The sequence below is a fragment of the Colossoma macropomum genome, unplaced genomic scaffold (genome assembly GCF_904425465.1).
Source record: "Colossoma macropomum unplaced genomic scaffold, Colossoma_macropomum, whole genome shotgun sequence".
Taxonomy (NCBI): domain Eukaryota; kingdom Metazoa; phylum Chordata; class Actinopteri; order Characiformes; family Serrasalmidae; genus Colossoma; species Colossoma macropomum.
In genome coordinates, this window is record NW_023494802.1 from 37564701 (window position 1) to 37592677 (window position 27977).

At 36.1% G+C, this 27977-nt stretch overlaps 1 protein-coding gene across 1 annotated transcript in view; it reads left to right on the forward strand.

Moving 5' to 3' along the window:
- Window positions 1–3434: 3434 nt before the first annotated feature.
- LOC118822918 overlaps window positions 3435–27977 on the forward strand; it is a 30956-nt gene continuing 6413 nt past the window's right edge. The window contains exons 1-18 of the mRNA XM_036592246.1: window positions 3435–3665; window positions 4751–4811; window positions 6007–6081; window positions 6215–6325; window positions 6664–6721; window positions 6845–7049; window positions 7891–9673; window positions 10277–10450; window positions 11371–11541; window positions 11903–12076; window positions 13564–13737; window positions 23100–23144; window positions 23373–23438; window positions 24837–24926; window positions 25061–25174; window positions 25282–25392; window positions 25485–25601; window positions 25828–25947. Coding sequence (XP_036448139.1) covers window positions 4771–4811; window positions 6007–6081; window positions 6215–6325; window positions 6664–6721; window positions 6845–7049; window positions 7891–9673; window positions 10277–10450; window positions 11371–11541; window positions 11903–12076; window positions 13564–13737; window positions 23100–23144; window positions 23373–23438; window positions 24837–24926; window positions 25061–25174; window positions 25282–25392; window positions 25485–25601; window positions 25828–25947 — 3629 coding nt within the window. The 5' untranslated portion in view covers window positions 3435–3665; window positions 4751–4770. The remainder of the gene's footprint in view (window positions 3666–4750; window positions 4812–6006; window positions 6082–6214; window positions 6326–6663; window positions 6722–6844; window positions 7050–7890; window positions 9674–10276; window positions 10451–11370; window positions 11542–11902; window positions 12077–13563; window positions 13738–23099; window positions 23145–23372; window positions 23439–24836; window positions 24927–25060; window positions 25175–25281; window positions 25393–25484; window positions 25602–25827; window positions 25948–27977) is intronic.

The window sequence follows — 27977 nt, forward strand, 5'->3', positions numbered from 1 at the left end:
GAACACAATCTGTTATGACATGGTCATTACAAGGTTATGTCACTGTTATGTAGCAGAGATCAAGTAAAGTTGACTGAAAACTGTTTTTTCTGCCCTTTCTGTGTGATCTTGTAGACATTCTATGCTTGACACACCTCTCCTTTTTAGGATAGAGAAATTCTCTGTCACTTACTCTTCATCATGTCACATAATGTGGTACTACATTATTTTACTGCTAAATCAGTTGGTGTGACAGGGTGGGAAGCAAAACTTAAGGGTGCTGATAAATTACTATATTACTATTTTTATGTTCAATTAATTAGCAGGCCTATGCAAAACTTTGGTCAAATGACATGTGAAAATATTTTTTTTTATGGAGAACGGATTTAAAAGTGACATTTTCCGGTACAATTTATATTTATTAAAAAAATAATAAATAGAAAGTGCCATAACTTTTGCATAGGCCACATTTTGTGCTTTGTCCAACATGTTAAATTCAGTAAATAAACAGTAATGTGCAGGATGTGTCTATAGAGGATGTGTTAAAGTCAATGTGAATCGGGAGTCAGAATGCATTTTTCTTCTTAACATATTTCTGTTTCTAAGTGAAATAGAATAATTAGACACAAATACCTGTGGGCTGGACATGATATAACTCCTCAGGATTTGAAAAAAGTTTAGACATATTTAGAAAAGTGTAAATAATGTCAGATATTTTTACTCACTTGTGTTAAAATGAACACAGGTTGTTATTGTAAACAAAGTGAGGTAACTCATAAACTATTATTTTAAAACTGGGCCAAAACTTGAAAGTAAGAGAGTAAAGCGATGAGAAGACAAGAGGTCATCCGCAAACATACATGTATGTGCAGCTGCTCAATGATTGGTCAAGACTGTGGGACACAGAGGGATAGTGTAATTTTTCCCTGCCACTGTAACACAGAGACGCAACCAAACGCCATTTAGAGGCGGAAAAGTCGGTATCCTTCCATCAATGATTATAGAGAAAAAAGAATGTTCTCTTTTGAATGATATGACAGTGAATTGTGTTTAATGTGACTATGATAGAAATTTGTCAATTTTGATTTAAGTTTGACTTTCATTTTGACTTCAGTGAAAGGTTTATAGAATATTCAAGTTATACCATTTTGAAACATTCCACAATAAGCTGGTGAATTTGTAACAGATGTTATGGGTATGTTTGGATATAAAAGGAGAATCCACCAAAGGATCACTCTTGGCAAGCAAAGATGGGTCGTGGCTCATGACTTTGTGCCAAGTTTTGTAAGAGAATTGTCAAACAGTTTAAAAAGAACATTTTGCAATGCAAAATTGCAATGAAGGTCCATCACTTACTGTACAGAATATTGTGAAAAGATTCAGGCAGTCTAAGAGAAATCTCAGTCCATGTAGGGCAAGGCCTGATTGTGCATGGCCTCAGATGGCACTGCATGAGAAACTGTAATGTGACTGTGTTTAAGTACTTTGGAAAACTGTTGTCACTTAACACTGTCTGCTGTTGCATCAAGAAATGCAACTTGAAACTCTTAAAGCTATTAAGCAAATAGAAGGCCATAAAGCAATTCTATACAGAAACACCGCCAAGTTCTCTGGGCCAGAGCTCATGTTCAGATGGTCGGAAAGACAGTGGAAATGTGTGCTGTGGACAGATGAGTCCATGTTTCAGCTTGTTCTTGGGAAAAATGGACATCAAATTCGTGCACCAAAGATGAAAGGCACCATTCAGACTTTTATCAGCAAAAGATGCAAAAGCCAACATCTGTCAGGCATGGGGGGGTGCATCAGTGGCCATGGCATGGGTGATTAGTCTATGTGTGAATGTACCACTGATGTGAAGGCATATATTGGGACTTTAGAGACATACATGCTGCCATCAAGATGACGTCCATGATTATTTCAGCAAGATAGTGCCAGGTCTCATTCTGCACATCAGCGTGACTTCATAAATACAGAATGTGTGCTTGACTGGTCTGCCTGCAGTCCAAATCTGTCTTCTATTGAAAATGCACATCATGAAGAGGAGAATCAGATAATGATGACCATGGACAGGCAGCTGACATGGACGATGACCAGGACGAGCAGCTGAAGTCTTTTATTAAGCAAGAATGGCCAAAAAAGTTTTTGTGTATGTGTCAGGCATGAAATTCTAAATTTAATGAAAATACTGGAAATCTTTTATTTGTATTTTTGTTGATTAAATATATGTTCAAGAGAATGCTAAAACACAGATTCTTTCATTTTACAAAATGAAAAATAATATATATACATATTTTGCCAGTGATGCTTCTATAATTTGGCATCCCTAATGCTAGTTTTGGTTATATAGTGGGGCCCAAAAGACTGAGGCCACTTTGAAAAACTGGATGTTTTTCAGTTAAACCGGGAAATAAACAGCAGAAAGTTTTAGAATTTTATAGAACTTCTAGATTCTGCACTTTTTTTTAGGTAACTGAAATTGAAATTTAAGCAACTTTGAGACATTGACAATGTTGAGGCCTTTGTAAAAAAAAAGTTTGATTTTGTCAGGTTGTGGTTCCGTCTTAGATATGTTGATTTCCCGTTTTCAGTCTGCAGTGGTTTGAACAGGAAGTGTACAGGAAGTGTAGAGTACTTCAGACTTATTTCAGCAGATTTTTGTTGTTGTACACTCCTTAAGACATGTTTGTATTCTTTAGCTGATTAATCTATATTTTAAAAGCTGTTTTAAATTTTTCAACAGTTTTTCAACAAAGTTGACAGGCAAAACCATCTTTCCTGCATACAGCCCACAGCCAGATATGGTTCCTATAGTACTTTGAACTTTGATACTAGGTGGAACTCATTTTACTGTCTGAGGAAAAAAAAACATTTAAACTGGATGTTTTTCAGTTAAACCGGGAAATAAACAGCAGAAAGTTTTAGAATTTTTAGAACTTCTAGATTCTGCACTTTTTTTGTAGGTAATTGAAATTGAAAATTTAAGCAACTTTGAGACATCGACAATGTTAAGGCCTTTGTAAAAAAAAGTTTGATTTTGTCAGATTGTGGTTCCGTCTTAGATATGTTCTTAGATTCTTTAGCTGATTAATCTAAATTTTAAAAGCTGTTTTAAATTTTTCAACAGTTTTTCAACAAAGTTGGCAGGCAAAACCATCTTTCCTGCATACAGCCCACAGCCAGATATGGTTCCTATAGTACTTTGAACTTTGATACTAGGTGGAACTCATATTACTGTCTGTGGAAAAAAAAAACATTTAAAGATGTATGTAAAGATGCATGAACCTCTTCAATGGAGCATCTTGTGTGAAATCCTAAACCTGTTGGTTTTGTTCATTTTATTTCACTTTTACCAACTTGATATGACATGTCAGTCTACACAGTGCGTCATTGAATGTGAACAGAAACCACACTTCCTCTCCTTTACTTTCAGTTTTGAGTGTGGTTTATATTCTTGAGCCATTTTCAGTGGCACATCTTTTGATTCATGGCCAAAGCTCACTGCCTTCGTATTAACGAGATCTGGACTAGTGCGCATTCATGCATTTCTCATGTTTCTTTAGTTTACACATCTCATTGATAAGCACTGAAGAAATGCCTTAGGGAATGGCTTCAATGACATCGTCTTGTGCTGTTTGCTGCACATAACCTGCTTGTGTCTTACTGAAGACGGTTCCAACTTTTATCAGGTGAGTAGAAATAATACAATAATGTTAACTTTATTCCTCAGAGTGTACGAGTTGTTCTACTATATAAAAAATGTTACTCTGAATTATTTAATATAGCATCATTATTAAGCCATTTGGTGAGATCAAATATAGGAAAGAAGAGCTAAAACAGTTAAAACATCTACCATCTAATATCTAGTTATCCGTTATCTGGATTGCCTTCTTGAAACTTAAACATAACACCAGTGAAGGGGCAGGAATCTCACTTGCATCGAAGAGCGTGGTTGGAAAGACAGATAGTTCCAGTTTAGTGAAATGTAAAGCAGGTTAACCGTGAAGCATAACATTTTTCATATGAAACATATTTGAAATAAACAGGTTCTTCAGAGAAATCTAGTGTAAGAGTAGTATAAGAAGAGCACTATGTGGAAAACTTTGCACTTCTTCTCATACTAGCCAGAAAAAAACCCTCAGTTTCACTTCACTAAATGTTAAGTTTAAAGAAGGAAGGCAATTTGTTCATTCCAGGTCTTAGTTAAGGTCGTGCAGACTTGTCAATGTGGTATAGGCAAAGTGTGACTGCGAACCATAGAAATGAACAAACTTTGATGAACGCAATTTTGGTGCAACAGTTGTTGTCTAAACAGCTGACTGCAGTGCTTAGGTCAGCAGTCAGGTTTTCTATCCATCTTCTAAACCACATCAACAAATCTGTGTTCCCTTAATGAAGACCTGGATGCAGTTTGAGAGAAGTTTTGCCGATGTATTTATGGAAAACATTTGGGTGTGTATTGACATCTACTGTTTGTTTTGTTAGTCTTGGCTGATTGATTACATCTGGCGTCAGTGGAAAATTGTGTAAATTTGATTTTTTTATTAATTGGACCAAGGAAATTATCATATGTGACTGTATATGTTTAGTACTCAATTTCAACCTCTCAAAAATCTCTCAAAATAGTGCTAATGTTTTTTCTATAAACACATCATATTCTAAACCACCTGTGGTATCATTGTAAAGAATGATCAATTGTATAAAATGTTTCTTTGTCACATTATCAGTAAATGTTTATAATTTTTCAGTTGTGTTTCTGTTCGTTGGCTTACAGCTTGTTTTTAGCCCTCTGACATGAGTCACTCTGAAGTGAGAGACATAGAAGATTCAGTGAGGTAAGAGGCTTTCAGTAAACTGTGTCTATGAAACCCAGTCAGTCAGTACTCTTTGCTTTACACCCTTTACAGTAGAAGACATCTTGCATTTTTGGGACATTTCAAGGCCTTGTGTTATGTTTTATAATACTGTATAATGCTTGTAATGCTTAGAACATTTTAACCCCTCAAAATCCCAGGCTTATTACATACTAAGGCTCATTAATCAGTAACTACAGGGATTTCAGCGCAAACTGTCTGAGGTATTCTAATAAAAAGGTATGTGTAATAAAACTTTGGGCCTGTTTTATAACTGTATTTATGTGACATGAAACAAAACACTGTGATGGCCACATATAAAGAATATGATACAAGTGTGAGGAGCATCATTAAAATGAAATGTACCCTGCACCCCAAAATATTTTGTAGGGCTAAATTGGAAAGCTTTTCAGTTGTATAGTAAAAATGTGCTATGATTTCACAAAAACAGTAAGATAGACTTATTGCAAACATTAAATATTAGCCTAACACAAAATGTCACATTATACATGAATTAGAGGATGGATAAGCTAAGTGCTTTTATGCTGGAGTTTCTTTGCTGGATGTGGTTAATATGCCAAATGTACTACATGAGCCTGTGAATTTGATGTTGTTGACTTTAGATGAACCATGCTATATAACATTGACATAATCATGCCATAAGCATGTCATAGCAGATGTCGTATGCTGTCATGACAGATTAAGTTCTGTAATATAACAGTGTCATGTGACCATTCCCCTTAATTGCCATGACGTCATAAAATTCGATGTAATGACAACTACAGTTGACTTAGCATAAACGTTTCACAAGCTCTTACGACATTTAACATTATGACATCTGTCATGACAGTTACTGGTATCATTAACATAACAGTGTTATATTACTGAACATAATCTGTCACGACAAACCAAGACAGCATATGATAACTGCTATTACATGTTTATGGCACGGTAATGTCAGTGTTATGTAATAGGGTGCAAGTAAAGTGTTACTGATGTTCTAAACAAGTGCAATAAGAGTGTAAGGCAAAACACATTAAAAAATGAGTGAGAACTGAATGGGTAGCAGGTGAATTTGTGCTCACTGTAATAGTTACTAGCTTCTAATAGCTAAGTCAGACTTCAGTATCCTTTGTGTTCTATGATGAAAGTGTTTCAATGTGGTATTGACATCTAGATGCCTATCTATGAAGAGTAACCAATCAATGGATCCTCCCATAACCTTAAAAAAGGGAGAACCTGCTCTGTTCAGGTATGGATAAGAATTTGACCCTTAAAGTTCAACAGAACCAAACAATACTTGTTAAATGCCATGTATTTAGTCATATTTTGTGATCTGGTAATTTGTTATTATGGCATCTTTTGACTTGCTGCTCATATCTTAGTCAGAAGAGGAGATCAGACTTATCAGAGCATAGCTATGTGTCCATGGAGAGTGCCTGGTCAATGAACACCCCTGAAAGGTTCACAGAGGGAGCTTTTTCTACTGAGTGGAGGTAAAACTTATTTAAAGAAATATAAATAAAAAATATTATTTTCATCAGTGCCATAATTAATGTAAAGTTATGTTAAGTTTATTTCACTGAGGCTGAGTCTGGAGTACTAGAACATTAATAGCTCATTCCATGCCAGCTCACCTAGGGCCTATCAGGTCACCTCATAGATTTCCACAATAATTTGAGCAAAACTTCCATTTAATTTATGCACCCATGCCATGTTTTTTAAAAACTGTGCTCAAAATAACTTTTAAACTATGAATTTCTAAGGAACAGTAATTTAGCCATACTCACCTCATAACTTGGAGTGGCACAGTTTTTATGTTCTTGTCCTGCAGTGGACAACCTGAAGCAATAAAGACATCATATGGAAAACATCTGGAGTCAATATTCCAGGTACATTAATGGGTCTTTAAACCTAAACAACAGGATTTTTGGTATTATTGATTAATATCCACCAACGTCTTTATGATAATTCCTCTGTTGAACCTGAGCCTTAAGAACTGTGTTTCATTTTAGGAACTTGAACACAAGGTCATCTCTTTGGTGAAGGGTGAACTGAATAGATTTAAGAAGCTGCTGAGACCAGATTATTCAGAATGCTGTGAGAGAGAGCCAGAGGAGCAGGAGGATCAAAGTTGTGCTAGACAAGCGGCACTGAAGATCACACTGCACATCCTTAAGATTATGAACCAGTCAGACCTTGCTAATACTTTATTGACCAGTAAGTGCTTTTTTATTATACTACTGCATTTACATTTTGACCATAGACAGTTGATGGCAAACTGGATATTCCATTGCTTCCAAAGGAGTAGTGACTATGACAGCAAACCACAGCTGTTACCAAATATTTGTCCAAAGTTACTTCACTTTTTATTTCACAGTGAAATAAACCAGCTGCTGATATTTTGGGAATCATGAAGGCAAAAGTCTCATTGTTAATTCCAGGTGCACTCAGTATTGTAGAACTAAAAATCTATATAGAGCGTCCTGCAGACTTTTCTCTATACTACACCCTTTAAAATGATTCTTCAAGGGTTCTTTAGGAAAGATAATGGTTCTATGTAGAACCATGAACAATTAAATAACCATTTGTATGCTTAAATGATTCTTTGCATGGTGAAATGGTTCTTCAGATAGATGGACAATGGGTTTTATATTTCTGTATAGAACTTTTTTGAATATGGTTTTCAAAACCATTTTCGGTACTGTATACAACCATATTCAAAACATTCTCCATCAATCTAAAGAACAGTGCAAAGAACGCTTCAGGCATATAATTGGTTCTTTGAGTGCTCATGGTTCTATGTAGAACCATTGTTTTTACTAAAGAACCCTTTTTAAGAGTGTACATTAACAATCAATACTGCTAAAGCTGTCCTTTGAAAATCACCCCTTTTTTGCTTTTTTTCATGGCTACATGCCACTGTCAGTCGTGTTACTCTTTGTCACGATATGTTACATTTAATTTCCTTCCTAATTTGTTGTGAGCTCATAGAATATATTTGGTCATACTAAAAATATACTAACACTTTTAATTGGTAATGTCTTTCTCTGTTTGTCAGAACTAGCACCTGTGGCTTACAAAAAAATCAAATCAAAACTAAGGAAAAAGTTTGAAATGATTAATGAAGGAATCTCAAAACAAGAAAATTCAGCACTTCTGAATGAGATCTACACAGAGCTCTACATCACAGAAGGTGAGAGTGGGGAGGTCAATAATGAACATGAGGTCAGACAGATTGAGACAGTATCCAGAAGACCAGCAGCACAAGAGACACCCATCAACTGCAATGACATATTTAAACTCTTAACTGGACCCAACAAACCAATCAGAACTGTACTGACTAAAGGAGTTGCTGGGATTGGCAAAACAGTCTCAGTGCAGAAGTTCATTCTGGACTGGGCTGAAGGAAAAGCAAATCAGGATGTCCATTGTATATTTCCACTTCCTTTTAGGGAGCTGAATTTGATGAAGGATAAAAAGCTCAGTTTGATGGATCTTCTTCACTACTTTTTGACAGAAACTAAAGATTTAAGATTGAGTCACAATGATTTCTATAAAATCTTGTTCATTTTTGATGGTCTGGATGAGTGTAGACTTCCTCTAGATTTCCAGAAGAATGAGAACTTGTCAGATGTGACAGAGGTGGCTTCAGTGGATGCGGTGCTGACAAACCTCATCAATGGAAATCTGCTTCCTTCTGCTCTTCTTTGGATCACCTCTCGACCAGCAGCATGTGGTCAGATCCCTTCTATGTTTGTTGACCAGGTAACAGAGGTCCGAGGGTTCAGTGACCCTCAGAAAGAGGAATACTTTAGGAAGAGGGTCAGTGACCAGAGTCTGGCCAACAGAATCATCACACACATGAAGTCCTCAAGAAGCCTCTACATCATGTGCCACATACCTGTCTTCTGTAGGATTGCAGCCACTGTTCTAAAGAAAATCTTGAGTCAAGCAGCAAGTGGAGAGATCCCCAAGACTCTGACTCAAATGTTCACACATTTCTTGTCCTTGCAGACCAGACGGAGCAGTATGAAGTACCAAAGAAAATCTGAAAATTCTCCTAACCATATCAGAAAGCATATTATGACACTGGGAAAACTGGCATTTCAACAGCTGGAAAAAGGCAACCTGGTATTCTATGAGGAAGATCTCAGGTTATGTGGAATTGATATCACTGAAATGTCAGTCTACTCAGGACTGTGCACCCAAATCTTTCGAGAAGAGCTTGGGCTGCACCTGGGGAAAGTGTTCAGCTTTGTGCATCTGAGTGTTCAGGAGTTTCTTGCAGCTTTATATGTGCTTGTCTCATTCACCAACAAAGATGTTCTAGAAATGCAAGTCATTGAGCACACTGGCTTCTTAAATAAGGCAACGCTGTCTGAGTTTCTTAAGAGTGCAGTGGACAAGACCTTACAGAGCAAGAATGGACACTTGGACCTTTTCCTCCGCTTCCTTCTGGGTCTTTCCTTGGAGTCTAATCAGGCTCTGTTGCAAGGCCTACTGACACAATCAGGAAGCAGCTCACACAAAGAGGAAACAGTCAAACACATCAAGAAGAAAATGAAGTTGAATCCTTCTCCAGAAAAATCAGTCAATCTGTTCCACTGTCTGAATGAACTGAATGACCATTCTCTAGTGCAGGAAGTCCAAGCATATCTGAGTGGTAGTGATGACAGTTGCCTCCAGGGAGTCAAGCTATCTCCTGTTCAGTGGTCAACTATAGTGTTTGTGTTGCTGAACTCTGAAGATGAGCTGGAGGAGTTTAAACTGAATAAATATGACCCATCAGAGGAATGCCTTCAAAATTTATTGCCTGTGGTCCAAGTATGTAGGAAAGCTCGGTAAGTAGTTCTCAATTTGATTCTCTAATAGGATAAATGCCTTTACAGAAATCTTAATGACCATTTACTATTATTACTCAAATGTAAGAAATATGAAATAGTTGCTCAATTCTTTTGTGTAGTGTGATGTCTGTAAGTGTTCAATGGTACAGTGAGACAGTTGGAGAAGCAGTCAAATTGTTTTGTTGATATTATTGAGTTAGGTCCTTGGCTATGCCACAGCCATATGTAGTGACAGTTATCATTCTCCTCTATGCGTCTTGATCTGTCCAGTGATGTTTCATTCGTGACACTTTGAAAAGATGTGGTGGCACTTCACATGTCTTGGAGATAGAATGTGGTAGCATTGTGTGAAAAGCTAGCCAATTGGACATAACTAAAATTGTGGAGAAAATGGGTTAGAAAATAAAAATAATAATAAAAAGCCCATTGGAAAAGGGCTCATATACATTATGGGCCTTTTTGTTTTGTTTGTTTTTTGATGGAATCATCAGCTATTTTGGCCTGGTCTCTCTTGTAAAAGTGATTCTTTAAGCTCAATAGGACCTCTTGGTAAAATAAAGGAAAATTATGTTATTGTTCTGATCTTAATTTCTCTCTCAGGCTTAGCAATTGCAATCTTACTGAGAAAAGCTGCAAAATTCTAGCCTCAGCTCTCAGCTCAAGCACCTCAAATTTAAGGGAACTGTATCTTAGTAACAATGATCTGCAGGATTCAGGAGTGAAGCTGCTCTCTGCTGGCCTGCTGAATCCACACTGTAAGCTAGAGACACTAAGGTAAGATTATCACTTATCCATGGTCCATTATTAAGATTGTCTCATCAGGAGAATCCTCTGGTGTCCAAACCTAAAGTTTGCACTAAAAACCTATAAAAACTACTGAAATATGGTACACTTTACATTCTACGGGGTGATTTCAAAAATATTAATCTGATTTCAAAGCGCCATATTTTCACAACTGTGAGGCACCTAGGAACCAATCACATACCAACTGAAAGAGGGGGTCATAGAGTTTCTGACTGTCAGTGGAAGATGGCTCCCTTCAGTCTGCGAGGAGATGGTGACCCCTGAGCAGAATCCGTCATAAATGTGCAGCATGTTTTTCATTGGCAGTGAACCTCCAACCTCTAAAATCACATTGAAAGGGCTGTGAGTACAGTGACACCCGACATGCTCAATCGAGCATGGCATGAATTTGACTATGGCGTTGATGTTGTCCGTACAGCTGGAGGAGGTTCATATTGAGCACTTGTAAAATTACATAATAAACTTTATACTCAATTAAACCATTTACAATGTACTGCATTGTTCTGTAATGATTTACAAGTGAAATGAATCATTTTGAAATCAGATGAATCTTTTTGAATCACCCTGTAAGATACATGGAATATGTATGGAAATTAGTAACTTCGGTGCAGTATATGCTCACAGCCCTTTCCCTCTTTATGTTAAAATAACTTTTGATGGATTTAAGCAGATGGCACCTCAGGTATGATAAGCTGATGTACCAGTCAGTTCTCAGTCAGTAAAATTGGAAAAAGATAATTTGAAAGAAACAACCAATTATTTACATGCCACCTGGTTGCCTAAACATTTCTGTTTCATGTAGCATCTAGCATTAAGAATATCTCTGACTTCATTCATTCAGGTATTTTGTGTTTATTTCCAATTAACGTGATATTATATATATCTCCTAGCCTGAATGGTTGCAATCTTACTGAGAGAAGCTGTGGAGTTCTGGCCTCAGTACTCAGCTCAAATACATCATGGCTAAAAGAGCTGGATCTGAGTTACAATGAACTGAATTCTGGTATGAAGCAGTTGTCTGCTGGACTGGAGAATCCACACTGTAAATTGGAGAGACTAAGGTAAGACTTTCTATTCCTACATTGGCATTGGCATATTTTGAACAAAAACTTGCTGCTTTGTGGTTTGATGACATATTCTTTGTTTCAAACACTGTTGCGAAGTGACAAGGCAAATAAAAATTTGGATTTGCTCACAGTGTATGTGTGTGTGGTAATCCTTCAAATTAGTTAAGCTAAATTAGTTAGCTAAGGGGTCACAGTTATCCAAGCTTGCTGTAACTCTCTTTTTCTACAATGGGTCTCGGACACAACACACACTGTAGATTTCTTTAGATGCTCCAGATTTTTGTCAATACTTGCATTTGTTTGGAGATTTTAGATGCATCAAGCTGTAATTGTAGGGAATTCTCTCTCTGTGCAGCCTCTATAACTGTAACATGGACGAGGAAGACTGTGCTGCTCTGATTTCAGCTCTGAAATTAAACCCCTCACAGCTGAGAGAGCTCAATCTGGGCTTGAACAAACTAGGAGAAGCAGGAGTGGAACAGCTCTCTGCTCTACTGGAGGATCAAAATTGCAAACTGGAGAAATTAAAGTGAGTGACAGACTTAAATATGCAAACATTATATCTATAATACTTTTTCTGTGCTGTAAGCTGACTTTGGGAAAGGAATGGAAGAAGATATTTGCTTGATAAGCTTGATTTAGTTCCTTTGTCTGTTTCTGTGATCCCATTTTCATTACAGTGCTCAACCACACATAAAATATTGCATTAATTGGACATGAGCCACTGATAATTCAGGCTTCCATTTCAACTTTTTATAACTTAAGAAGAACTCAGCTAGTTTGCATTGTTTACTATGTAATTATTGAATCATAAGCCTTACATTGTAATAAGCCTATGAATTTTAAGAGTTTAAAGTTAATGTTGCGTCAAGTGCATGATGACTGGGGTGGGGGGAAAATTGATTCTTAGATGCATCGTGATGTGGATGTGGACGATTCTGAATCAATTCACAAATGTCAAAAATTTATTTTCTAAATATTTAATTTATAACATTATGTTGATGGAACACAGTCTGTGGCAGTACATAACAAAAACACAAGTGGATGAGCAAGAAATCTGACCAGCACCCTCTGCATTAAAAGCTAGGTTAAGTAAGGACAACCCAAATGTTAAGAAAAGCCATTTTGTCCTTTCAACAAAAATCAGACCACATTGGAAGCCACAACATTTAATGTCCAATATGTCTCTGTATGTGATAATGTCGTAGTATAGGTTAAACAATAATAAACAAAAACGCAGACTTACTTTGCTTTCCTCCCATCTCCGCCAGAAAACTTTTCTTCAAAAGTAGAGCAGCTTATTGTAAAATATCTCTCAACTTTCGACGTTGGACCAGAAAAATTCGGAAGAGAAGCCAACTTCACCTTTGCAACTTTTTAGTGTTTGACAGTCTCTCATTGCAGATTTAACATACCAGGAAACCAACTGCATTGCTTATAAATGCAAATAAGTCCATTCGTCTCCAAATGTAAAATATTTTGGAAACGACAAACATGAGAAACCATATTGCATGTTTCCACCTGTTTTCTTACTGGTTATACTTGCTGCCAACCAGAGGACCATCGAGCAAGCAATGTCAAAGCTTCCACCCAACTCGAAGGTGAAATACAAATTCCATCAAAACTTTTATTGCCAAGGATTTGCAACATCCATTGTCACCGTAACTGCATTTTATCACAGAATGAGAGCCTTCCAGTTCATTTGCCACATCACTTCCATTTAATTTATTAATAAAAGATATTGGAAGTAAATTAATTATGGATCATTACAAGTACTTTGCTTTGAAAGTACCAAGTCCTCACACAGTGAAAAAAAAGAAATTCTGTATAGAAAAAAGATGCATCAAGATGCATCGATAATCGTTTTATAATTGCATTGCAGCCCTCTGAATCATATTTGAATCAAATAGTGAGGTGCCTAAAGATTCCCACCCCTAATGATAACTTTATTTTGTGTATTGATCACCATAGATGATAAAGAGCAAATGGGGAAAAGCTTTCTTTTTCTTACCACAGGTTGTTCAACTGCAGTATTAGTAAGGAAGGCTGTGCTGCTCTGGTTTCAGCTCTAAATTCAAACCCGTCACATCTAACAGAACTTGATCTGACATGGAACACAGTAGGAGATTCAGAAGTGAAGCTGCTGTCTGTTTTAAAGGGGAATCCACACTATAAACTGGAGAAACTACTGTGAGTTACAGTCATACCTTGTCTTTTACTTTAGAATATCAAACATGCTTGACATTTATGTTAAAGGGAGACTTAAAATTTTACCAGACAGAAAAAAACTTAATCCAAGGGTGTCCAATCTTATCCATAAAGGGCTGGTGTGGCTGCAGGTTGTTATTATTAATTATGTCTGATTGTGTGTTACAGCCTCCATGTACCTGAACAAATGAGAAACTTGGACAAGAAGGGCAGTCAGCGAAAATACTATCAATAACTGAATAACTATATATATATGTGTGTGTGTGTGTGTGTGTGTGTGTGTGTGTGTCTGCAATACCTTTGATTGTCAATATATCTCTTTGAAAAGCTTTATTAAAACTGGATTAATTTGTCTATAGTTTTTTTTCATGTCTCCTCAGTGACAAAACTCTCAGATTCAGAAAGCAATAAAATTATCACACAACTGTGTTTCTAGTGGATTGTATTTGCTATGAACCCAAATGTTTGCATCACTCATGGTCATGAGATCATGCTCTATTTAATATACATATTCAATATAATTTCCATGTAACAATATCACTCTTGTTGGAAGAAAACCTCATCTACAAAATGGTAACTTTACAGGAGAAGGAAAAAACCTACTTTACACTTAATGACTCTTAAAGTCATCGAGGGCCGATTCGTTTTGTCCATTCTTCATGTAATTTATATTTATTTTCAAATTATGTCAAAAACTGAAAATAGGAGATATAGGTTTCTTCTGACAGCAGCGATATACACCAACCGGCCACTTCATTAAAACCACCTCCTTGTTTTTACACTTGTCTATTTTATCTTTTTTAGGTGCACTTTGTAGTTCTACAATTACAGACTGTAGTCCATCTGTTTCTCTGCATACTTTGTTAGCCCCCTTTTATATGTTTTTCAGTTGTCTGGACCACCACAGAGCAGGTATTATGTGGGTGGTGGATCATTCTCAGCACTGCAGTTACACTGAAGTGGTGGTGGCGTGTTACTGTGTTGTGTTGGTATGAGTGGGTCAGACGTAGCTGTGTTTTTTAACACTGTCCCCTCACTGTCCACTCTATTAGACACAATTTTATTGTTGGTCCACCTTGTAGAAAGTCAGAGAGAGTAGCTGATGTGTTGCTGCTCAGTTTTTTGTTAGTCATCCTCTAGTCATGTTTAGTGTCATTACAGCTTATGTCAGATACTAATATTTGTGTGTGCAGCAGTTAGCCATGATGACATCAAATATTATGACAATCTGTCATGGCAATTACTGGTAATGGTAACGTAACATGGTTACATTACTGAATACAACTCATGACAGCATATTACTGCTATGACATGTTTATGTAGCAGGTTCAAGTGAAGTGTTATCCAGATTTCTGTTTAAGTTCTTAATTACTTTGCTAATAATCAAATATTGCAGCAGATACATTTAGAACCTTTATTCACAGGGCAGATGATAACATTGTACACTGAAAAATGTAATGCACTGAATTGAACATGATTCAAATGTGTACATCATTTCCACATGAATAAAATTAGTACATTAATATAGTTTTGTTTTTTAGTTGACTTTCTTTGGGCAATAATTGATGTCTGGTTGGATCAAGTAAATTAAATGAGTGTGTTTACATGCACTTAATAATCTGATAACTAAAGAAAATCAGATTGCTTCATTAATCAGATCAACATGTCTACATAGCTGAGATGGAGAAACTCTGCATCTACATGAGTCAGGCAGTAATTGGATTTCTGCTATGCAACCAGCCAATAAACTCATAGTAGAAGACGTGACATAAACATAATATAAATCTCAAACGTCATGCTGCATCTTTTTTTAAAAACATTGTGCCACTGAAAATATGAACATACATCATCTAGAAGATATGTATGTTCATATCTAAATCACATTTAAATCCTTCATTTCGTGGTTTCAATGTTGCAGCCATCTCACAGCAATGCTGCTTACTTATTTCTGGTAACATGGTAATTTTTCACACATGCTCAGACTGAGAAATCAGAAAGAAATCAGAGTAAGAGTTTACATGTGCTGACAAATGCGATTACTGAGCTAAAATCCAGCCTCTTTATTGGATTTGTTAATCATGCTTTTTCAAAGAGTGTGCTGTTTACATGACCATTTGAATAATCAGATAACTGCAAAAATTATTGATTATGATTGTATTATTGAGTGCAAGTAAACATGCTCAGTGTGAAATGCCCATGCTGTGATCTGACACTTTTAATCTAAGCTAAGGATAGTTTTGTTCATTTTATTAGGACTGATACTCTCTTCACTGTTTATATATATTTTGTGGCCTGCTGTAACTTTTAGAACAGCATAGCAACAACAGCTCTGGGTAAAATCCTTTTAACTGAGGTTGAACTTAAAGATAATGACCACAAGATGGTGTGCTACCTTAAACAAGGCCGCAGGACTGAGCTAAGGAAAGCTTATTCATGACTACAAAAGTTGTATTTACTCCAGCCAGTGTATTTTTGTGAGTGTGGAAGGGATCCTACTTTTGTTCCCTTTTTGTTTTATTTTCAGCAGAATTATTTTAGTTAAATAAGCCAGGAAACGGTACATTTTTTACCAAAAGCGCTACTGTCTGATAAACAAAAGGGGATCAATAGACTCCCATTAGTAAACTGCCCTGAAAAATATTACTGAATTAAATTTCTATCATAAACACACCAAGTTGTTCACTTTTGCTGGCTAGCTAGCATTAATGGTAGGTACTAGCTATAAAAAATCATTGGCCATGATGCAGTGGAATTCTACATTTTTAGCCATTATTTTGGAGTTTATGAGTTATTATTTAAGAGTTTATGTGCAGGTTTTGCACAACTTTTTAATTTCATTGTGTTCTGAAAGTCAAAGAAAGCACAATATCATGCTAGATACAGTAGGTGTACTTAGTAAACAGGCAACTGTAGTGTATGTTGAATTTCAGTGAGTACATACGACCAAACATTTGCTCAAAAAATCATTTTCTACTCACTGTAGTGCAAAAAGCAAAAAGAGTTTCTTGGCATGTGGTATCATTAGACATACATGTGCAAGCTGAATCTGACACCTTTACCTCCTGTTGAGAAGATGAAGGTGGCTAGCTACAGTGATACTGTAAGTAGTTCAAAGTACCATGATCAAAGCCAGTGACCTTCATATCTTCTCCGTGGACACATGGGTTATAAGTACTATTTGAACAGGATTATTTTTAATAATAATGGAGGTGGTATAAATGAATTTTTACCATTGTTTCTCAGTGAATTTAGTCCTGTCTAAATCTGACATCAGTCATTTTTTCTTCACACTCCCAAATTAGTAAAGACACTACTGCATTTACTCACTATGTAACAAAAACTCTTATATAGCAAGTAATCCTGTGCAATAAAACTGTCCTGTACTATAAAGCAATTTATAGAAATAAACCTAGATTATGGTAATCCTGTGTTATATATAAAACATGCAATAGAAATAAGACCAGATTGTAGTAATCCTGTTTTATAAACATACTCTAGGAATAACCCCAGATTTTAATAATCCCATGCTATAAAACAAATTGTAGGCATAACTCAAGGAGATTTTAACCTATAACCTAGTGCTGTAAAACAGAACATAGAGAAATAACGCCAGGTTATATTAATCTTGCGCAAATTGCCATGTTATACAGTAATATAGTAATATAGTTCTTGTATTCACATTTCAAAACATTAAAACATACACAATGATTTAATGTGTGGATAATTGCTATTCACTTCTAATTCCCATGTTAATGACATACTGCATTCTAGTAGAACAGCTAGGTAGATGCTTAAATTATCCAAAAATTTGAGGATTAAATGAAATATTTAGGCATGTTTTCTACTTGTGAGCTGAATGTATTGAATATGAAGCCTTTTGGTGTAAACTGAGTGGCCACTCCTATCTCTGTAATGTAAATTGAGATTTCTTATCCTGTGTGAATTGGTCAGAAACATTACAGAGGTCCTATGTTAAAATCACATTACACCCAACCACCATGGAAACTAATCCCACCCCAATAGTACTATGGATAGTAAAGACATAAAACAAGTATTCCAGTCAAACTCAAAATCATGTATCATATATGTCATGCATATATAATGCATATATAATCCATATATATATACTAAAGAATTATACATGCTTACACACACATTTATATGTGGCATCTGTGTCCATTACTGCACTGCTTCTGTGAAAGACTAAGTACATATTCATGATACGCACAAGAATGCTATGCATGTCAGAACTATGTGGTTTTCCTAATAAAAACATTCTCAGTTTGCCTCTATTAACTTTTAAGTGTTTTTCAAACCTTGCTCTAACCTTGTGCCTGGAGTCTCCACCTCCTGCAGACTCGCATGAAAAGCTGAGCAGGACAAACCAGTTCAGACCAAAGAGAATCTACCTGAGTCGAAACACGGTTCCTGATTACGACAATGGCGACAACACAGGTGAAGTTTACCAAGGAATAGTGAGTATTTTTATTTGCAGTTCTAACTGTTCTACATGTTCTCCTCTTTCACTTTCTACATGTAGATATTATGTCATAATGCAATCTGCCAAACCCTAACCCCAGTCTAAACATGCAGTTTGCATTTGCTAAAATGTTGTCAACTGGTTTCTGAGTATTAAGAGGAAAACATTGGTTATGAACAACACATTAGAAAACACAACCTTGGGTTTGTATAGGTAAATGTGTGAGATTCAATTGAACTGGTCCCACTTGATATTAAGTGCCTTTCATAACTGTGTATTCATCATGATGGATTATTGAATTACAACCTATGTGTATGTCTGTATGTGTATTAGATTATTACCTCCTGTTAAAATCAAAAAGGCCTTGTTGAAGAATCAGCAGTTCACCCTTTATACATGTGTAATATATGATGGAAATATGCTGTTCTGTGTACTATATTAAGATACACAGGAGTAAAAATTGAAATTTATACACTTCATTTACATGAGCTGTATGACTGTAATCTATCTGTAACAGTAAATACATCACCAGTAGTTCCTTGCTTGCATGTTGTTGCATGCAATGTTATTGTGTAACTACACAGAGACAATATAAAGTTGGACCATTCAACTTTATTTTTATAGCACTTTTTGTAACAGTTGCAAGAAATGTATGTGTATGTTGAGTAAATTAAGCACTATTTAGAGAGTGTAGATGGAATTTTGTGCAACAGAATAGATAAATAGTACAACATCAGGAAATACAGTAACCAGCAAAAAACACAGTTCAGGGAGCAACATACGGCCTGTTGTTTTATGTTACACCAGTTCCAAGCTATGAAGCGTAACAGAAAAATGTATCTGTTTTCTCCCAGGCCATCATGCTGATGCACAGCACGAGACTTTCCATTAGTAATGGTTATCTTTTCTTACTGCAGTACAGTAGAAATGTTTCAGCTAACTGAAACTACATACATAAAACAGTATACAAAGTTTAAAAAGCATATTTTCACTGTTGAAACAAAGTATTTTATTTCCTTTTTGGTTGTTTTTCATTTATTGACACCACTATTACCAAAATACCAGCTATTCTTTATATCGTGTAACAATTTCATGATTAATGAGCCAACAGTAATCTGATATTACTTCAACTTACAGTGAAAGCTGAGTTTTTCCTTCTCATGAAAAAGTTACCATTTTGAAGATATGAGATTTTATCCCAACAGTGATGACATTCAAATATGAAAATGACTTCTGCATTTGCCTAAGAATGAATGATGAGTTTTGAGCAGATGAATGTGACCTTACACACTAATATGGTATAAATTAATTATCCAAACCTTGGTTATTGAGTTTGGCCTGCATGGTCAAGGATAAACATGGGAAGTAATAAACGGAAACACATGCTCAAATGTGAAAATAAGTAGTTTTACAATATTCTGTATTCAACAGAATATTAAAGCCAACTAGAGTTTACTAGATACATTTTCTTTTGTGGATAACTATAGTTAATTTCAGGTGTATTACATGAAAATATGTTTAATTTTTATGAATATGTTGACTGTAGGGATTTGCTATGAAGCTGTTTTTGAGCATTACCTGCACAGAAACGTGACACTTTTCTAGTCACTTACTGTATATTTTAGTGGGTTAAGATTTGCCAAACAAAAACAAGCTACATATCACTATTGTAGACACTCATCACCATCTCAAACATTGTATTATAATTTGGTTTACTTTTCATATTAAAGCAGGTTAAATGTTCAAATTGATGTGGATTAAATGAGCAGTTTCTAGTTTAATTTGGTGTGTTAAATGTAGTTCCAATGCACATATTACAAAAGCTAACAATGTCATGATTAACCAGGACAGTCGGATTACAACATTAAAACACACTTTGTATTCAACAAGTTTCAGTACAGAGTCTTCTGAGCACCACACATTCAGGAAAAGCTAACTATAGTAGAGTTAATTCAGTTTATCATGTGCTGTTTTGTGTGAATGAAGAGATTCTTCTTTACTAATTGTCACCTGAATGATGCTTGTTAGTTATGTACTAAAGTTAGTTTCACTTTTGCAGATGCTAGTTAGTTTGTAGCTGCTGTGATTAGCACTTAGCCGTTAGCATTTTGGTAACAGGTTGGTAGCACTGCTTCATGTCGTAGCGCTGTTAAACGATGAGCGGAGGATGTTGCTGTGATATACTCAATCCTTGGCTTCAGCCTAGAGTTATTTACACATGGATGTGTGTATACGGAGCGAGAGGGGGTGCGGAGCAGGAAGTTTAATGTTTGAGGGGGTACAGTATTGTAAAAAGTTTGGGAACTACTGTTATAGACCAATTGGTTAAAATTTTCCTTCAGGGGTGTAAAGAGTACTGACAATCCTTACTTAAGTACAAGTACTTAAGTACTGTTACTTGTACTGTACTGTAGTGATAATTAACTGAAGTACAAGTAAAAGTATTAGTAAACAAAATTACTCAAGTAAAAGTATATATATTTAGAATCCCCGAAAGACTGTTCAGGGGTTGTTACTGTTTAAGTTTAAGAGAAAAAAACAGAGTCAGCATTATGAGTAGATTGCTTAATTGATAAAGTAATTTTAGTGAAACCTGAAAAATCAGCTCACTGGACTATCGCTTATGTTAACAGATGTGAACCTCTACAGAGGTCTTCAAAATGTATATTTTCACTGATATCTGTTCAGAACATTTACACCATTAAAATCGGCAGGAACATCAGCAAATTACCCAGCTTTGATTTTTACTGTAATACAATTTCACTAGAAATCATGCTGATCACAGCAGCATTTTGATGAGAATTAATGCACTGACTATGTTTTCACCTGTTGATAACTGCTGATAGTTTTAGGTAGATGAAAAATTCATTTCCATGGGTAAACTGACTCTGTTTTAGCTGTGAAACTTTCTTTAACATTATGTCCTAAACAGACTGAGCAGATGTGTGAGAGTTTCCTTAGTCATATACACTGCTATGTATTTAAAAGCTAAAGGCCAAATTATGACATTTTCTGAGGCTGTAGCAACTGTAGAAATATGCTGACAATCTGAATCTGGCATCCTCACTGCACGCACACTCAGCTGACAAACCAGGACAACCTGTTTAGGTTCAACCAGAGATCTAAAGTTGTATCTCTTTGTCACGAAAGGGATGAGAGGAATATATAGTGTGTATATATATATATATATATATATATATATATATATAACTTTATGAGAAAAAAAAGACATACTATCTATCAGTTCTAGAAAGACTGAGAGAGAAAATAGGTTGCACTTTATTTTACAGTACAGCTCATCTAATATTTAATAAATAAATATGTAGCAATTAGAACTAATGTCTGGTTCATACTTCACCTGTTGGGTGTTAAAGTACAGTTAGTTATGGGAACACTACAGTAGTAGAAGTATGGTAGTAAGTGTATTTGGCATTACAGTTCAGTTATTAATCAGAATTTAATAGGTAATTATTTGTCACTTACAGTTGATATGTAATGTATACTTCTCACATTGATTACAATCATATGCAAAAGAAACATGCACATGTTTAAAGAGAAAATAACTTCATTCATCCTCTACAGAGAACATAACTCTGGACATTTTAAGGCACAATTACTATTGAATTTAACATATTGGGGAAAAACTATATAAAAAATATTAGATTGTATTATTTTTCCCTAAAATGTTAGACTCAGCACATAAACAGAAAAACTTAAATTTAAGTTTGTTCCCTGTAGAGGAATTTAACTGATTTCAAATCAACAACACATCATTGAAAACATGTCTAACTACATGGGACCCTCAAGAGTACATCTTAGTACATTTAGTTATGAACATGATGGTACCATGTTGCATTTAAAATATATATTTTCAAGTTGCAATGACTCATGGCTCCAGATCCACCTTTTCTCTAGGAAAGTGAAGCTTAAAAATTGTCTTAATGTAAACAATTGGTTGTTAAGACCACTGCTGTACCTTTGAGGGTACATTTACATTGTTTCTACAGTGTAGTTACTCATCCGAGGAATATCCAATAACTCTAAATAATTATTTAATTGTTGAATTACCCCCTTAAAAGGCCAGATCCTGCTGGTGGCCCAAAGTTTTTTACACACTTCTATAATCTAAGAATAGCTCAACCAGTTTGCACTGACATCCCTGTAGTTGTTGTATAATAAGCCTTAGTATGCAACCAGTTACACATGAATAACATATATTGTAGTAACACAATTCTTGCCAAAAGTAAGTAAAATTAATGGCAGTAATTGTGTTGATGTGCAGTATTTCATTAATGTGGACCCAACACATTTGTATCAAGTAAATTTAGTGCAACATTTAGTTTCAGTGAATTTGTTTCTTGTGTGGTTCTATATGTAAGACTTCTAGAATACACAGAATGTCCTGAAATGGCATAAAAGCCTCATACTTTAAGCAGGTTATTGTTTTAATAAGTGATATGTATCTCAATGATGAAAAAATGAACCTACTTCATCAAAAAAAATAAAAGCCAGCACTTGATGGCTAAACACCACAAAGGTATTTGGTTGGTTCCTTTGCATTATGATTTTCTTATGAAGCTGAAAGTGCTGCATAAGCAGAACTGACAGAAACAGCAGCAAATTCTTCCCAGTCCTACATTTCTTATAAACATTCATCAAATACCAACAAAAGATGGGCTGAGAGGGCAATGCAATTCTCTTGATTACTCTACAAAAAGTGTCAGAAAAAGTTGAACTATGTTTCCTAGAATTTCTGCAGCAACGTTGTTTTTGCTTTTACTCATCAGAGGTGAATTTCTGAAGTGCGGACGTTGTCGCTGAAATCCTAATCAAGGACACATTATGGGCTTTGTGTTTATGCAAGAAGAGGAGAAATGATGAGCTTTCAGCATCTTCACCAAGAACAAAGGTAGGAGGACTTAAATGAAGGCTGGAACTTTAAAAAACAACTGTTGTACAAACACACCAATACATTGTTAGAAAATTATTGATAATTCAATGAATAAATGTAAAGCTAATGCAAAGAATGGCTCCATTACGTTCAGTACTGAAGCTTCACCATATAAAGATCTTCCTTGTGTTTATGTCTCATTCCGTGAAGGAGATCTTACTGACTTGTACCCAAATGTCATTCTAGCACACTTGTCGAGTCCATGGAGCTTTCAAGTAAGTTAAGAGAGGAACATGCTTCCACTGAACTGAGGTAAACATGCTTTTACATGCTTTATGCTTTATTTTAAAGATCTGTACTTTGATCAGTTGCAACTTGGCCTTGGGCTTGAGAAAGATGCTATAGAGGGATTGAAGCCAGACCTGTGTAAGTGACACTTGACAAATTTTGCAGCAGAGCAAAACCCAATTTTTGCCGTACTTTCCATTAACGTTTATATTTACAGCATTTAGCAGATGCTCTTATCCAGAGCGATTTAAAAAAAGTGCTTTGTTGTCAACTCAGCTAGTTACAAATAGAGCGAAAGCCAGTCCTGCGCTCAGATACTGCTAGAAACAAAAGCCCATGTTGATACCTAGAGAAAAAGAAACAAGTAAACAATACATTTCAATAAGTACTTAACTTAGTGCTCACTTATGTGCTGTAAAAAGAGCTGTTTCTTCAGTCTTCAGTGGGAGTTTGTCCCACCACTTCAGTGCAAGGACAGAGAGAAGTCTTGATGCTTGTCTTCTACATTTCTTGAAAGTTGGCAGGTCAAGCCGAGCTGTACTTGAGGTTCGAAGGGCTCAAGGTGCAGTTCGAGATTTGACCATTGGCATGTCGGCAAGCATCAGGGTTTTAAATGTGATGCATGCAGCTACTGCAAGCCAGTGAAAGGAGTGCAGGAGTGGAGTTACATGAGTGAACTTTGACCTGTTTTTGTGTATTGCACTGTACAAATCCACAGAAAGTATGTGCACATACCTCCAGAGTGCACAGGTGACATCAAACATTATGTAGCAAGATTCAAAATGACCAATATTTCACTTACGCTCCTCTGGTTACAAGCCCTTGCAATATTATTATTATTATTATTATTATTACTAAGAGGAACATTATACTGAGAAATCAATCTTTTATTGAGATATTTGTTTAACTACATTTAACTATTTAATGCATTTTTAAATGACATATAATGGAAAACCAAATTTACCTTTAATTCAGTACATAAACATTATGAAAGTTTCACATTTTTCACATTTACTCCTCAGTCCATACTGTCCACATGTGCAAATCGAGTTGAAAAAATTCTTAAGTGCATTATTTTTGTGATGTCACAAATAACAGTACATTTACATAGTTTGGCCTATGGCACCACCTATTCACACAGAGGTTCTGAGGAGTGTTTCAGCCTGCTTTTGGCTTCAGTGTTTCAGGACAGCTTTTGAATAAGGGCACAATACAGAATGGCCAATCAGAACAGAGATTATTTGCATATATCTGTCCTAAAGGCACAGTAACACAAACAGCCTCTTTATTTGTGTGGGATAAAGAGAGGTTATGTAAAAATGAATTAGTTTTGGTACATAAAACCACACAAATGTCATAAGTTGACCCATGACAAGTGTGGAATATAAGCCTTTAAGTGGTTTATTTGTTGTTTTGGTTCAGACACAGTGAGCAGACTGCATCCATGAAGAGTGAACAGCCTATAGATGTTCAGCGGATGTTCAGAGAGTGTGACTCTGCTACTAATCTGAGGTAAAACAATGCATTAATCTGAAATAAATAATGCAAAATACATTGATATATACTGAAAAAATATTAAAGAAGAAACTGCCAAGAGTATTTTTTGTATAAAAATACTTAAATGGTGTATTTTACTTATTTTGTAGACTGATTCAGAGAGACAGTTCAGAAGGTCCTGAACAAAGCCGTACATTCGCAAGGAGTGATCAGTCTTTGTTGCGTCTTCTGAAGAAAAGTGGACACCCTTCCACTGATGTGAGGTAAAAGTGATACGAAGAAGAACTGTCCAGATAACTTTGATTACAGTGTATAAACACAAACCTCACTTTACTTATCCACTAAATAGTGTTTTGCTTGTATTTTGTAGCTTGAATTCACAAGAGAGATTAGATTCCCCTGAGCCGGGAAGAATAACCAAGAGGAGTGATCAGTATCTGCCTTGGAATTTCAGAGGAAGAGGGTCTGCTGCTGATTTGAGGTAAGAATTATGCAATGACAAATTACGCGAAAAATAATATGAACATTCTTGATAAATTATATGAGAATATATGTTTTGCCCATATTTTGTAGCCTGAACCTACAACAGAGATCAGATTCCTCTGAGCCCAGCTGTATATCCATGAAGAGTGATCAGTCTATGTTTTGTCCATTTAAGTTCAGAAGCAGAGACTCTTCTACTGATCTGAGGTAAAAAAAAAATTAATAATAATAAATACAAATAAAAATAGCAGCTGAGTTTTCTCCTATAATGCTTAATGAGACTGGAGAACACATGGAGGATCTGAGACCATTCCTCCATACAGAACCTCTCCAGATCCTTCAGTTTCTCTTCAGCTCTTCAGATGAGACAATTTACTGTCTGTAAACTCCTCGTTAAACAGCACCTTTTGCTCATTTGCCTTGTGTTTCATAGTTTGAGTCTGAGAGAGAGATCAGATTCACCTACATCCAGCCACATATCTATGAAGAGTGATGATTCCATGCATAGTCCAGGGGGAAATTTCAGAGAGGCAGTCTCTTTTGCTGATCTGAGGTAAAAATTACACACAAGAATACACAGAAAGCTGAAAGGATAAAATAAAAGGTGTTATTTCATATAATCATGAGCTTCACACTGTTTAAAGCCTTAAAGATATGTCATGTCATTTGCTTGCATAAGCTGCAGGTAACCCATTTGGAGTTTTTAGCCATGTAGTTGTAAATGGGTAATTCCACATACATATTTAAACAATGTCTTCATAATTCAATTGAGAGATAAACAAAGTCAAAGTGGTTTGGTGTGAAATGTCTAGAAGTAAAAACATATGTACACAGTAATAGGTTTTAGGTATAAAATATGTTTCAGTCCAAAACCTCAAAACTATCATAATTTGTTTAGGCATCAAACAGTGTATTCATAAATATTTTAGAGCCATTAAACCCTTTAGACGTTTCCTATCACCACTACTGTAAACAATTCTGACTTTGTTTGTTTATCTGGCTATTGGAAAGGAAACACCTGCAACATTCTGCTGCTCTGGCTTTTTGCCAGTGGAACTGCATGACACATCACTTATTCTGCGTGTGTCGTAACTACAGGAATGTGTTCCATTGGGTCACGGAATATGTTTTACTCTACGTTAAATCTCACTGATATTTTTGTGGAAAAATGAATGACGATATGGAAATTTTCAGATGTCATTGCTATTTAAAGATCACTGCAAGTACTGGACTGGCTTTTTTGAGGTTGCTTTGATTGCACACACTGTAAATCCAAATATATAGTTTTGCTCTTCCAGTATTATTATATAGTTGTTCTAGTATATTAAACTAAACTGGGGAATTTCGGAAGGTACTGTCTAATAAACACCCATATTTGAAACCTAAATGCCATGTGATTATGTTTGTGAATAAGCATCTCATCTTTAACAGTAGTGTTTTTTGCTGTTATTCAAGCTTTCCCAGCACTTTATTCTCAGGCGGTTAGCTCAACTGATGCATGTAAAAGGTGTTTAAAACATCAAAACATAAACACCTGGATTTACATTGTAGATGAATGACTCAGTTATAAATTATGATTAGTATAGTCACAGAGATTAATGCAAATAGATTCTTCTGAAACAGAACCATAGCTCACAGTATAATACAGCATTTGTGCACTTAAATACACTGACGTGCCAAAAGTGATGGGATAGCAGTATGTAAATTTATTATGAAGTGGTGTTACCTCAGGGGACAGCTTAGTTATGCCCACACCTGTATGTGTCTGAAGCTGTGCGGGCATTTAACATTCCTTGATCCACAGTGTCACATGCGTACTGGGAATACGTCACAGGAGGCATTACCTCCACAGTGGACAGCACAATGGCCGCCCATGGGTGCTTAATGATCGTGAATAGTGGTGTCTGACTAGAATTGTCTGTGTAAAGAGACAAGCGGCTCTGGCAGAAATCACATACACATTCAATCCAGAAGGCCCCACATGCAACTCCTGCAGGTCAGTGCAGCGTTCTTTAGCTTCCATGGGATATGGGAGAAGAAGAAGACCCACCAGGTGGCTCTGTTAACACCACGACATTGGACACAGTGCATCACCTGGACTCGTGAGGTTACTAATTGGACCCTAGAAGACTGGCAACATGTGGTGTGGTCCGATGAGTCATGGTACGAATTGTTTTGGGCTGAGAGTGGGGCTTGTGTGTGGTGCAGACCCCATGTAGCCATGGACCCCAGCTGTCAGCAAGGTACTGTGCAGGCTGGTGGTGGTTCCATACTGGTGTTGGATGTGTTCACATGGCATCGGTTAGGTCCACTGGTCCACCTAAACTCACGATTGACTGGTTACCACTACATTTCACTGCTTGGTGACTATTTGGAGCCCTTCATGGATTCATGTTCCCCTGCAATGATGGAATATTCCAGCAGGATTATACATCATGCCATTGGGCCCAGGTTGTCCAGAATTGTTTCAAGGAACTTTCTGGAGAGTTCTAATGAATGGTGTGGCCTGCACGTCTGCCCAACATGAGCCCAATCGGGCAATTATGGTATGTGGTGGAGAGGTCCATTTGCATCCAAGATCCT